The 12,256-nt window shown below is 49.9% G+C and overlaps 2 protein-coding genes across 2 annotated transcripts; both read right to left on the bottom strand.

Annotated features, from left to right (window-relative positions):
- Positions 1–7,824: 7,824 nt before the first annotated feature.
- LOC148149936 (uncharacterized) lies at positions 7,825–9,948 on the bottom strand. Its single transcript, XM_087987762.1, has one exon. It carries the CDS (start codon positions 9,946–9,948, stop codon positions 7,825–7,827), a length of 2,124 nt encoding a protein of 707 aa, XP_087843888.1.
- A 118-nt stretch (positions 9,949–10,066) lies between these two features.
- LOC148149935 (protein NYNRIN-like) lies at positions 10,067–11,104 on the bottom strand. The gene has a single exon (XM_087987761.1). It carries the CDS (start codon positions 11,102–11,104, stop codon positions 10,067–10,069), a length of 1,038 nt encoding a protein of 345 aa, XP_087843887.1.
- Positions 11,105–12,256: the final 1,152 nt, after the last annotated feature.

Below are 12,256 nucleotides of genomic sequence, written 5' to 3'. Positions count from 1 at the left end.
TCGTTTCTCATGAACTTGTCAAATTCACATTGGTATAACTATAGCTACGTGTCTTATAATTTGTTCCAGAGAGTGAAATACGTAGGACAAATTTCTTGAGCCATCTCGCCTAACTTTTAGTTTAAAGATTTTATAAATAATTCCCTTCCCCTCCTTCCCCCTACCCCACCTTTGTCATCTAACTTAAAAATCAATCTGCCCAATAGTCTGAAAACATGATCATTTCCTCTCTAAGTTTAGACTGATCCACCCGGACATTATCCTGTGATTAAATGTTTGGCAATTTGATATAATGTTGCTTAACCTGTCTTGGAGCCTGTTTAAATTCTGAGAATGGGAATTTCCAGAGAGGGTTCCTCTCCAGCAATATTATTTTGTTAGGAATGAGCTGTCTGGGTATACAGGCATACAGCATTCAGAAAGCTATCACCACAGGCCTGTCCCATGGTAAATGCTGAATGGGGGGGGGGGCAGGTTGGCAAAACATTTAAAGGGACCACACACTGAAAACATTGGGCTTGCCCGATAACTCAATGAGAAAGAGCATGTCAGTCAGGAGCCCTGCCTACCTGCACAGTATTTTTGACACACTAGCGACAGAGCAGAAACAGCTTCAAAATCCTTCACCATGTTAGGAGCTAAAACTGAATATAATGCAAAATTCAACCAAGCCAAGCCCTTATTGAATCATTGTATAGAGATCTATATTTTATATGAATACCTCACTTCTAGTTGCTTTCCGTAAAGCCATCTTACACTGTTGTGTAAAAAGCATCAACCTACTGGCTGTAGGGGTAGGAGTGTTAGTCCTTGCCAGGCCCAGAAGCAAGTAGACAATTAGCTGGCATACCAATTGTCCGACTCCATGCTGCCCCTTGATATATTCACAGAGTCAGGATGTGGGGACAGCCGGGCTCCCCGAGCGAGTGTGAGCAAGAGAGGACTGCAGATGCTGGAGAATCACAGTCAAAATGTGTGGTGCTGGAAAAGCACAGCAGGTCAGGCAGCATCTGAGGAGCAGGAGAGTCAATGTTTAAGGCTTAAGTCCTTCATCAGGAATGTTGAGGGCTGGGGGTGGGTGGGTAGAGGACAAAGAGATAAATAGAGGGTGGGGGAAAGGTAGCTGGGGAAAGCCAGAGGTGAATGCAGGTGGGGGCTGATTGTGATAGGTCGGTGGAGAGGGCGGAGCGGATCGGTGGGAAGGGAGATGGACAGATCAGGAGGTTGGTGCTGAGTTGGAGGGTTGGATCTGGGATGAGGTGGAGTGACTCTACATTGGCGAGACAGAATTCCAAATCATGGAGTGTTTCAGGGAACACCACTGGGACACACGCACCCAACAACCCCACTGCCCTGTGGCCGACTATTTCGACTCCCCCTCCCACTCCACCAAGGACAAGCAAGTCCTGAGTCTCCTCCCCCACCAAATCCAAGCCACCCAATGACTGGAGGAAGAATGCCTCATCTTTTACCTTGGGACCTTTCAACCACACAGCATCAACATCAACATGACTGGTTTCCAAATCTCCCCTCCCCCACCTTGTCCCAGATCTGATCCAATCCTACAACACGTGGATGAAATGAGCTGCCCAGAGAAAGTGGTGGATTCTGGTATAATGACAACATTTAAAAGGCATCTGGATAGGTATATGAATAGGAAGGGTTTAGAGGGATATGAGCCAAATGGGATTAGACTTAGCCCCGTCCCATTTATCTCTCCACACCGGAGGCTCCATGCCTCATTCCTGATGACACGCTTTTGCCCGAAACGTCGATTTTCCTGCTCCTCGGATGCTGCCTGACCTGCTGTGCTTTTCCAGCACCACTCTAATTTAAACCCAGTGAAGAGCCAGGTAGGAGAATAACTGTGGAGGGGCCTAATCTGAAGTGGCAGCAAACCTCATGAGCTGTGGAGTCTGGAAGTAGGCTCCTACTTCTGCCAGCTCCTCAAAGCTGAAAAGAAAATGAACAAATTCAGCTTTTCTTTTCTGCTCATTCCCAGGCAACGACCACACACAGGGAGATTGGGGAGACCCAGCTGGTGATCTGGAAAAGCATTCTGCCTTTATTAATCAGCAAGACTGGTCAAACACAACTGTGTTCTTTGCGTTCTCCCACTTTTCTGGTACTCATTGTCAATTAGTCTACGAATAAGAAAATTAGATACTACTTTCCAGAAAAAGAAGAGACAAGTTTACTGATCATTGACAACTGGATTGAATAGTTAAAATAAGAATTGTGTGTTTTATTTATTGCTGTGTTTGTTTTAATGAGCATCAAATATTAGAAACATTACCTCAACCGACCAGATGAAGCTTCTTAATGTCAGTGGGATGTCAGTATAAAAATGAATGTTTGCTAATAATTCACAAATAAAATTCTATCACAAAAATGTTTGTCATCTGTTTGACATTATTCATCTCTTGTAAAAATTGCTTTTCTATGAACAGCTGAAATAACGTTGCTAGGAAACTGAGGTACAATCTCTGAATGTAAACTCACCAGGATTATAAGAAACAGTAGTGAGAATAACTCTCTTCATCCTTTGAGTCTGTTCCACTTAATAATTCATTCAGTAGATCACGTGGGATCTGACTATGGCTTCAACCTCCCATAACCCTCAACTCCCTTACTGATCAAAGCATCTGACTAGATCATTGCATAAATCCAATTGCTCATTCCTTACTGTTTTCTATGGAAGATAATTCCACATTAACACAAAGAATCCTGACAAATAAATTCATTTTCATCTCTATCTTACATGGAAAAGCTCTTAATTTAAATTGCCCTCCTAATATAAGATTTCCCTATGACAGTAATAACCTCCCAGAGTCTATTCAGTCCAGCCTCATCCGAATCTTATGTTTCAATTAGATCTATTTTTTATCTAAACTCCAATAACTATAGGCCCAATAACTATAGACTTTTCAACCTTTCCTCATAAGATCTGTTCAGCCTGGTGAAACCTCTCTGGACAGCTTTCAATGTTTGTCCCCCCCCCTTAAGTAAAGTGAACTCCAGATGCGATATCACCAATGCCTTATATGGCTGAAATAAATCATCCTATTCCTTTACTTCATCCTCTTTGTAATAAAGTTGAACGTTCTATTTGCCTTTCACATAGCTTGCTGTAAATACATTCCTGATGAAGGGCTTATGCTCGAAATGTTGACTCTCCTGATCCTTGGATGCTGCCTGACCAGCTGTGCTTTTCTAGACCACATTTTTTGACTCTGACCTTCAGTATCTGCAGTCCTCACTTTCTCATCCTGCTATAAATACATGTTAGCTTATTGTGGTTTCTGAGAGAGGAGACCCAGATCCCTCCGCACCTTTGACACTCTGCAATTTCTCTCTCTATTTAAACCACAGTTTTATTTTCTAATCTCCATGCCAAAGTGGGCATCTTCACTTTTTCTCATGTTACACTTCACTTGCGAAGTTTTTGCCATTTCAACCTCAGATCCAGCACTATCTCCTCTCTGTCGGACTTTCTAAATGCTGGCATGACAAAGCTCTTCTGGAGATATTTTAAAAATTCTGTCCGCTCTGTGCTTTTTACATCTATTACAGTTAATATTGGCAAAGTTGAAATCCCTTATTATTTGCCTATTATTTTTACACTTCTCTGAGAGTTACATACATGTCTGTCCTTCTCTGTCTCCATGATTTCTTCGAGGGGGGTTTATAATACACTTGCAGCAGTGGGAGTGAGCCAGGATGTGAACAGTGACAGTAGAGCTTATCGATAAGGGCCTGAAGGGCAAAACCCCAAACAAATTCAATTGAGTAGCCACTAACCTGCAGCAGGAACCTGGCCAGAATTCAAAATGGCTGATGAAAGTGATGTTAGAGCAAAACAAAGAGCAGATTGGCAAGTAGGAATTTTCACTTGAAAACTGCTTCAAGGAAAGATAAGAAAATTAACTAATTTTTGACATTGCTTAAATTAGGGTAAAAGTATTTTAACTAAAAGTACAGCAGGGAGGTGAGTCCCATTTGTTGCATAGCCTTCAATGTGAGGAGTCTTAGACCCTCCTGAGCCTGAATGACCATATCTGCAGGAAGTGTTACCATTGGTTCACTTCTGGGGAAGGTGGGACTCCTACAAGTCAACTGGCCTCGTACCTGAATCAGTATGGAACCAGCATCCCTGTGGGGATGATTGCTAGGGTTGGTGGGTTAAATTAATTTGGCTGGTGTGTGGGATATGGAGTGCAGGAACAGTAGAGGGTGGTGCACAGACAACTAAAGAAGAGGTACCGAGTTAGTCTAAAAAGCAGTGCAGATATAGCCAAGTTCAGGTACAAGGGAGCATGGCAAGGTTGGATTATGATTTATTTTAATGCAAGAAATTTAGCAAGTTATGCAGTCAAGCTAAGGGTGTTGATTAATGCATGGGGCTGTATTATCATTGCTATCACAAACACATGGCTGATGTAGGGGCTGACTGACAGCTCAATATTTCAGCATATAGAATCTTCAATCAAGATGTGGAGTGCACAAGAGGGATGATAACTTAGAAGGTGCCTCAAATGAGGTCATATGGTTAGAACTTACAACAAAAGGGGGGCAGTTGCATTGTTGGAAGTGTATTGTAGGCTCCCCCCACCACCGCAAAAAAAAACTCAGGAAGAGATAGAAGGGTAGAAATGTGTGTAACTCACAGAAGCATAAAATAACGGGGTAACACTAGTAATGGATTTCAACTTCTCCAGTATTAACTGTAACAGATAAAGTGTGAAAGACTTAGAGAGACAGAATTCTTCTGGCCAGGAGAGCTTTCTTAAGCCAGCATCTACAGAGAGGAGACAGGCAGGAGGCTGGAAGAACACAGTAAGCCAGGTACCATCAAGAGGCAGAGAAGGCAGGGTGGTGAAGTGGGGATGGGTGAAGACCCAACTCGCAGACACCTCCTCCTACTGCCCCCTTGAAAAAATTTAAAATGATTCGCCTGTTCCTCGGATGCTCCCTGACCTGCTGTGCTTTTCCAGTACCACACTCTTGTCTCTGATCCCCACCATCTGCAATCCTCACTTCCTCCTAGGCAGAGGGTACAACCTGGTTGGTCAGTGGGAGGATTAATCCACTAGGTGGAAGGGAGGGGGGAGGGGCTGGGAAGGGAATTGGGGAAGGGAAGGTTTATGAATTACCTCCCTTCCCTTCTCCCGACTCCCTTCCCAACTTCTACCCATCTTCGACTCCTCCCAGGCTCCTACCGGATTCATTCCTTCCATTGACCAATCGGTTGTTCCCTCTGCATGTCTTCACCTGTCCTCCCTGCTCCCCTGCCACCCCCTTTATCTGCAGCTCCTCCTACACCCACTCCAGTCCTGGTTACGTCCCAAAATGTTGACTTCTCCACCTCCTGATGCTGTCTGGCTTGCTGTGCTCTTCCGGCCTCCTGCCTGTCTGTTTTGGATTCCAGTATTTGCAGGTTTTTTTTTGCCTTTGCAGAGAGGAGGAGGCAGTGCTGGGCAATTGGTAGTGTCAGTGGAGGAGCATTTCAGTGATAGAGATCATAACTTAGTAAAATTTAAGGTAGTTATGGCAAATATGGTCTTGAAGGGAAAGTTCTGAATTGAGAAAGGCTAATTTTAATATGTTAAGACCAGAGTGAACTTGGAGCAGCTACTTAAAGGAAAGTCCACATCAGAGCAGTGAGAGTCGTTCATAAAGGAAACAGTGAGAGTGCAGGGCCAACATATTTCTGTAAACATGAAGGGTAGAACCAAAAGTCTAATGAGTGTAAATTCTCAGGCCCAGATGTATCCACAGCTGCTGTGGGAGGCAGTGGAGGAGACTGCACGGGCTGTGACATTAAATTTCAAATCCTATCTGGCCACAGAGACTTGACAGTGGAGTGGAGGATGGCTAATATGGTAACATTACTCAAGAAAGTGATGGTTGAAGTTGATTTTATGACTGGAAGCTTGTGTACAATGACCTTCCACTGTGTTCAGTGATGAGCACTTTCTTGTTTGTAGTGTGCATTAATGATCTAGACATGAATGTAATCAGTAAATTCACATGATAATTGGTGGCATGGTAAATAGTAGAGTGGATTTAGATGAGATTTAGATTTTATGTCATGCCTAGTCAAGTCATAAAGTACAGGAGTACAGCAAAAAGTATATAGTGTTACCATGCACGCCATCTTAGATACAAAGGTACCCAGATACATAAACCTTGGGTACAAAGAAGTAGGAGAAACAGAGTTAGAAAGTTAAGCATTACCTTCATTGAATGAGTAGAAAATTATTAAATAAAGAAATAAAATAATAGTTAGCATTAAAGTCTTTCTTATTTTAAACTAGAAAATAAAGGAATTAAGTTAAAAGTTCAACAGGCTTTAATGAGTTCTCCACTTAGTTCGTTTCCCAGGAGACCTCAGCAGCCTCTTCTCGATGCCACCTTCACAGATACCGGGGGACCTCTCTCATCATTCGGTATTCCCACATTGGGCAAGATACCATTGCTACAGCTGAAGCTGCAGCCTTCCCGATCTCCCCCGGTGCCTTAGGAACATGCCTGGACAGCACCTACATGCACACCAAGGCAAGACATTACCACAAACCTCCAAGAAACTGAGCCAAGATCGGCTAGGAGCCGCTGAGAGACCAGGCCAGGACCACCATGCGTAAGGAAGAAAGCCTTAAACAACAGGACAATATAGACTCTCTGATGAAATACACTGAACAACGAAAAATGGAATTTAATCCTGAAAAATATGAGGTGATACACAAAATGAATGGTAGAACCCTATGAAGTACAGAGGATCAGAGGGACCTTGGTGCACATGTTCATAGATCCTTGGAGGTAACAGGGCTTCCATATTCTGGTCCACATGCAAGAACCTTCCAGATTTCAATGCTGCACTTCAAGGCATAACACCAACCATCATTGTATTGTTGAAGGAGGAACACTTTGCGCTCAGGGACAGACACCCACCACATTGTTAGCGCGGATGAAATGATATCAATCCGAGCCCAGAGTGCGGTTCAACAATCGGTAACGTTTATTACTGCAGTAACGTCGGCGGAGATTAACCAAGGTCCGAATCTCGGCTGCTCTGCTGTTCCCGCGCGCTGCTATATATTATCTACTTTTAGTTGTCAGGATGTGTGGGATTTGAGGATGAATGGGATGATAGTTCCCCATCATCACTGGAGTAGGTGCAAATAGGCTGTTTCCTGCCGTCCCAGGAGAGTTGCAGGGCACGCACAATAGGGTGCTAATTGGTTTATGTAAAACGGGTCCGGGTATTATCTGCTTGTCTCTCTCTGTGAGGGCTGGGGCTAGCACCCCCCTTTGTTCCCTTGGGGTGTTGGTGTGTATTGGTCTGTCCGTACCTGTCTGGTGAATGCCTGTCCTTTGTGTCAGGGTGGCTCCGTATCGATGGGTATGCGTGTGTTTCAGTCAGTCTCTTGATGTGATTAGGAGATGGGTTTCCATATTTAATTAATCCCGGAGTTTTGGCCCATGAGTCATGAGTAATGTTGGTCTAGTGTGGATTCTATCTGTCCTCTGTCTCCTATCTCCCAGTCACGTGGGCAGACCGGCAGCTGCTGAGTTTTTGTGGGTTTAAAGCTGCGACTGCTGTTTAAAACACAAAAATGAATTCTTATCGTTTCCTGATGTAGGCATAGTCCCGTGGCAAATGCGGGGCGGCTCTGATGCCCGCTTGCAGTCTCCCCTTTCGGCAAGGGGTTGGACATGTCCACACCCCCGATGCCGATATTTTAAAAGTCGGCTCCTCGCCCTGTACATTCCGCCTGCCGTCATGCTGCAATCATGGGGCCTTTGGATAGTCCCGGGAGATGGTTACATTAACTCGAGCCCTATGAGCTCACAGTGCCTGATCGCCCACCAGGAGTCGATGGCGTGGAGCATGGTCTTCCTGGCCTTCCGTTTTTTGTGCTGGCGGCATGAATGACACGCCACCAGGAGCCAGGCCAGAGCCAGCAGTAACTGTATGCCTACAATGGTGTGCGAGATGATTCGGATCCAGGGATGGATGTATACGTTCAGGCCCCAATCCCACACCCTCTGCGCCCACTCCTGGGACTGCAGAGCTGTGTCTGTGTCGTCCTCTAGGTCCTTTACATGCGACTGCAACTGGTGATACAATTTCACTGAGTGTCCTACCCGGGTCCTAAGCTCCCGTAAGACCTCAGCCAAATGTGGGATGGGGGCTTGTTCAGGCTCCTGATATTTCCTGAGGGTGTCCCTGAATTTATCAGTAATTTGTATGGACTCGGGGTTCCGTCGTCGTACCTCTGAGATGTGAGCTTGCCCAACCGTGACTGGGCGCCTGGGGGTGAAGCAGAACTCGTGCTGGGGAATCGGGCACTGCAGTCCATTATACCAAAATGAGGTTTCAAGAGTGGAGACACAGTATCGTCCCCCCCCACCATATCCCGCCCTAGTGAAGTGGGGGCCCGTGGGTTCGATTTCAAGGGTGCAGCCCTGTGTCCGGTTGAACCCGCAGTCCGCTGTTTCACTCCTTTGTAAGGGGTGAGGGCAGATGGTAATCGCCCCTCGCTGCTTGCAGCCCGTAAGCGGCACCCCGTACACAGCGCCATTTCGAGATATGGCTATGTGGTGAGCTAATCGATATTTGAGGGAAGCATTTTCCCATATGACTCCGATGTTCTCAATGTGAAACAGGGGAAATGGCCCTGACTCTGGGGTGACCACGGGGATCAGGAGGACAATCCCGACTCCTGTCGCCTCACTGACCTCACAGTCGGGAACCACTGGGTATACTCTGGTCATACCCTTCAGAGTCCGGGTGTCGAGTGGCCCGGAGCGCCCCGCGAGTGAGGCCAGTTTGGCACTGTCGATCCAGTCGGGCACCTCCCCCCTTTGGACCTGGTCAAGATTATGCCGGATCTGGGCTACCATCCACAGGCCATACGCATGGCACAGCTGTCCCTCGTGGATATGGGCCATGTTTTCCCTTTCCCGGTCTATAAGGCGGTTAATGGTGTGGGCGTGTGTCTCCAGGACTGCAATGCCGTCGAGCTGGATGTACGCTCCCTCTTCCCCCAGGAATGCCTGGTCTGCCTGATCTGTGAGAGACCTCTGTAGCAGGTCCCTCATTACCCCTTTTAGTTGCTCGACCTTTTCGTTAAGGCCCTGGATGTCTAGGGAGTTTACTACGGATGTCCCCGTGTTGAGTCCTGTGAGAGCATCGTTGATTATGTCCCGTCTGTGTCGTTGTGTGTGCGTGTTATGTATGTCATTTCGGTAGTGGGTTGCCCCCATGGCGTCTATGGCCCTCTCTATAACCTCCTTCCCCATCATGGCGTATAGGTTGCGTACCTGTGCTGTGCAGTAGTCCGGTACCCGGATGCCCGATATATTGACCAGCACAGGCACGACCTTGTATCGGACGTTGTCATAAAGGGCCTCTCCCTCATCCCACAATACCAGTCCCCCCGCGGGCCCTGGTCCCAGAGAGGGGCATGGCACTACCTCGGGAGTCGTGGTCGGGGGCGGTGTGGTCGGGGCGGGTGGAAAGCACAAATACAAAGAGACTACCGCGGCATTGGTGGGCTCGTAATATCCGCAAACAGACAGATCCCGTACAGTAAAGGCATCAAATGCCGGGGCAGAGAAGAGGTCCTCTGGCATGGCACACATTGTCCCGAACATGCAACCCCCCAAGTCCATCGCCTCAGCACGCCGGAGGCAGGTCGGCCGCGGGTTGCGCTCCGACGTGCAGAATAAACAGAGTGTCTGTACGCCCGGGAGGACCTCCAGCCAGGCGTTGTAGAACGCGTCGATCACATCGGGCTTGTCCCTTGCAGGAATACAGATGGGGTCGGACGCGTTGAAGGCAACACTGTGGCGGTAGAAGTTGTCATGTATTTCGGGGAAGGAAGGCGCCAGTCGTAGGGCGAAGAGGAGAGCAGGGAGGAGAGCGGTGCACCGGTAAAGCATGATCTGTGGGAAGAGAGGGAGAGAGGCACCCTTACCAAGGGTGTAGGGTTAGTGTGTGTAGGAGCAGGTCTCCCTGGAGCCGGTCCAACCGTTGCACTGTAAGGAGAAAGAGTTAGAGTCAAGTCAAGGGGGAGTGTCTGTCCGGTCGGGGCTTAAGGTAGGGCTTGAGCTGGGACCAGTGTTTCCACCTGCCCTTTCCCTTCATGTCGACACAGGCGCAAGTGTTGCTGGTGAGGATGATTTCGTGCGGTCCCAGCCACCGGGGAGCAAAGCCGGGTCGGTCGGGGGCGGCCCTGACCAGGACTTTGTCCCCAACGCCGGGAAGGGGTTGGGCGGGCAGATGCGGCTGCAGTTTTGCCTGGTCCCTAATGTCCTGCTGGTCGCACACAGTTTGTCTAAGGGCCCGCAGCTGCGTGTCCAGCTGCCTGATATAGCGCGTCACCCTGTCCCTCAGGGGGGCCATGTCTTCCCCCCCGACCATGACGTTCTCTGGTAGTCGCATGGCCCTCCCCGTCATGAGCTCGAAGGGGGTGAGGCCAGTGGAGCGGCCTGGGGTGGCCCTTAAGTGCATCAGTATGCAGGGCAGAACGTCCACCCAGCCCTGCCCTGTTTCGGTGATCGCCTTCGCGATCGCCGCTTTGAGGGTCCGGTTCATGCGCTCGACCATCCCGGAGCTCTGGGGATGGAACGGGACGTGGAAGCGCTGTCTGATGCCTAGGAGGCGGCAGGCCAGTTTCATTGCGTGTCCGGTGAAGTGCGTGCCCTGGTCCGAGTCAATCTGGAGGGGGACCCCCCAGCACGGGAAGATGTCGAAGGCCAGCACTCTGGCTACGGTGGCGGATGTACAGTCCCGTGTAGGGAAGGCTTCTAGCCAGCGCGTGAAATGGTCAACGATCACCAGGCAATACTTCTTGCCACGGCTGGGGGGCAGGAGGCCTGTGAAATCAACCTGGAGGTTCTCCCAGGGCCCCTTGGGCCGTGGCTGGTGCGCCAGGGGAATGCGCAGGGGCCGCCCCGGGTTGTGCTGGGCGCAGACAACGCATCGGCGGCAGTGTTTGGCCACATCGCGGCTGAGGCCGGGCCACCACCAGTCTGCCTGGAGCCTAGCAAGCGTCCCGTCGCGGCCCGCGTGGTCCGGCTCGTGGTGTAATTGCATCAAGGACGTTCTGATAGCAGCGGGTGCCACGACCCTGTCACCGTGCCGCCACACCCCATTGGGGGCCGCGGGCTGCGCCCTTTGCCAGCCAGTCCTCTAACTCACCGGGCTGCACGCAATTCTGGACGTCCAGGACATTCACGTCCCGGACCTCAGTAGCGGGTGCTGCATGCGCGGGTGGTAGCGCTGCGCCCACGGCGGCCTTTGCGGCCAGGTCAGCCCAATGATTCCCAAGCTGTTCAGCGGTGGTGGCCCGCTGGTGTGCTTTGATTTTTATCACCGCAGCGAGCAGGGGGAGGCGTGCGGCCGCCACCAGGTCGCCGACCGTATTTTCGTGTTTGATCTGGCCACCGCCGGCCGTGATAAAGCCCCGGCGGCTCCACGCTGCCATGTAATCATGGACTACCCCGAAAGCGTACTGGCTGTCGGTAAAGATGTTTACCCGCTTGCCTGTTCCCAGGCGGAGTGCGGCGGTGAGGGCGACCAGCTCCGCGACCTGGGCGGAGGTGTCGCCCCCCCATCGTTCCCTGTGCTCGGGTGGTCCCGGTATGGTCGACCACCGCCCATCCCGTTTGGTAGGACCCCTCGACAAGCCTACGTGAGCCGTCCACATACAAGGTCAGGTCGGGATCAGGGACCGGGCTGTCGGCCACGCAGTCCCCCTCCGCCGAGTCGATGGCGGCCTGGCAATGGTGGGGTTCCCTACCGCGATAATCCCGCGTGTCCCTAACGATCTGAATGGACTGGTCCCGGGAGAGGAGAACCGCCTCCCAAGTTGCCCTGCGGGCATCCGAGACCATCCAGAGGTGGCCCGTGTTCAGGAGTTCAACTATTGTGTGTCTAGTGCATAGTATTATCTGTCCGGACATGGTGACCGGCTCACCCGGACTGCCCATGCGGTGCAATCCAGCACCGCCACGCAGCGGTGCATGCCCTTCACGACCGGGGACTCCTTTGTGGAGTAGTAACCTACTGGTCTCATGTGGTCGCCTGAGGTTTGGGTGACAACAGAGCTGTAAAACCCCCCCTCGAGTCCGTAGAAGAGGTGGAAGGGCTTGGATAGATCGGGGAGGCGCAGGGCCGGGGCGCTGAGGAGATGGGACTTTAACATAGAGTAAGTGTCGTCCTGTTCGGGTCCCCATACCACCCTCT

Source organism: Chiloscyllium plagiosum, unplaced genomic scaffold (genome assembly GCF_037043375.1).
Source record: "Chiloscyllium plagiosum isolate Xiang-an unplaced genomic scaffold, Cpla_swu_hap1 HiC_scaffold_5, whole genome shotgun sequence".
Taxonomy (NCBI): domain Eukaryota; kingdom Metazoa; phylum Chordata; class Chondrichthyes; order Orectolobiformes; family Hemiscylliidae; genus Chiloscyllium; species Chiloscyllium plagiosum.
This window is presented reverse-complemented; position numbering and strand designations above follow the sequence as displayed.

What these genes read in the sequence shown, in the direction of transcription:
- LOC148149936 (XM_087987762.1), bottom strand. Translation starts at nt 9,948, where the DNA reads ATGCTTTACCGGTGCACCGCTCTCCTCCCTGCTCTCCTCTTCGCCCTA.
- LOC148149935 (XM_087987761.1), bottom strand. Translation starts at nt 11,104, where the DNA reads ATGCAATTACACCACGAGCCGGACCACGCGGGCCGCGACGGGACGCTT.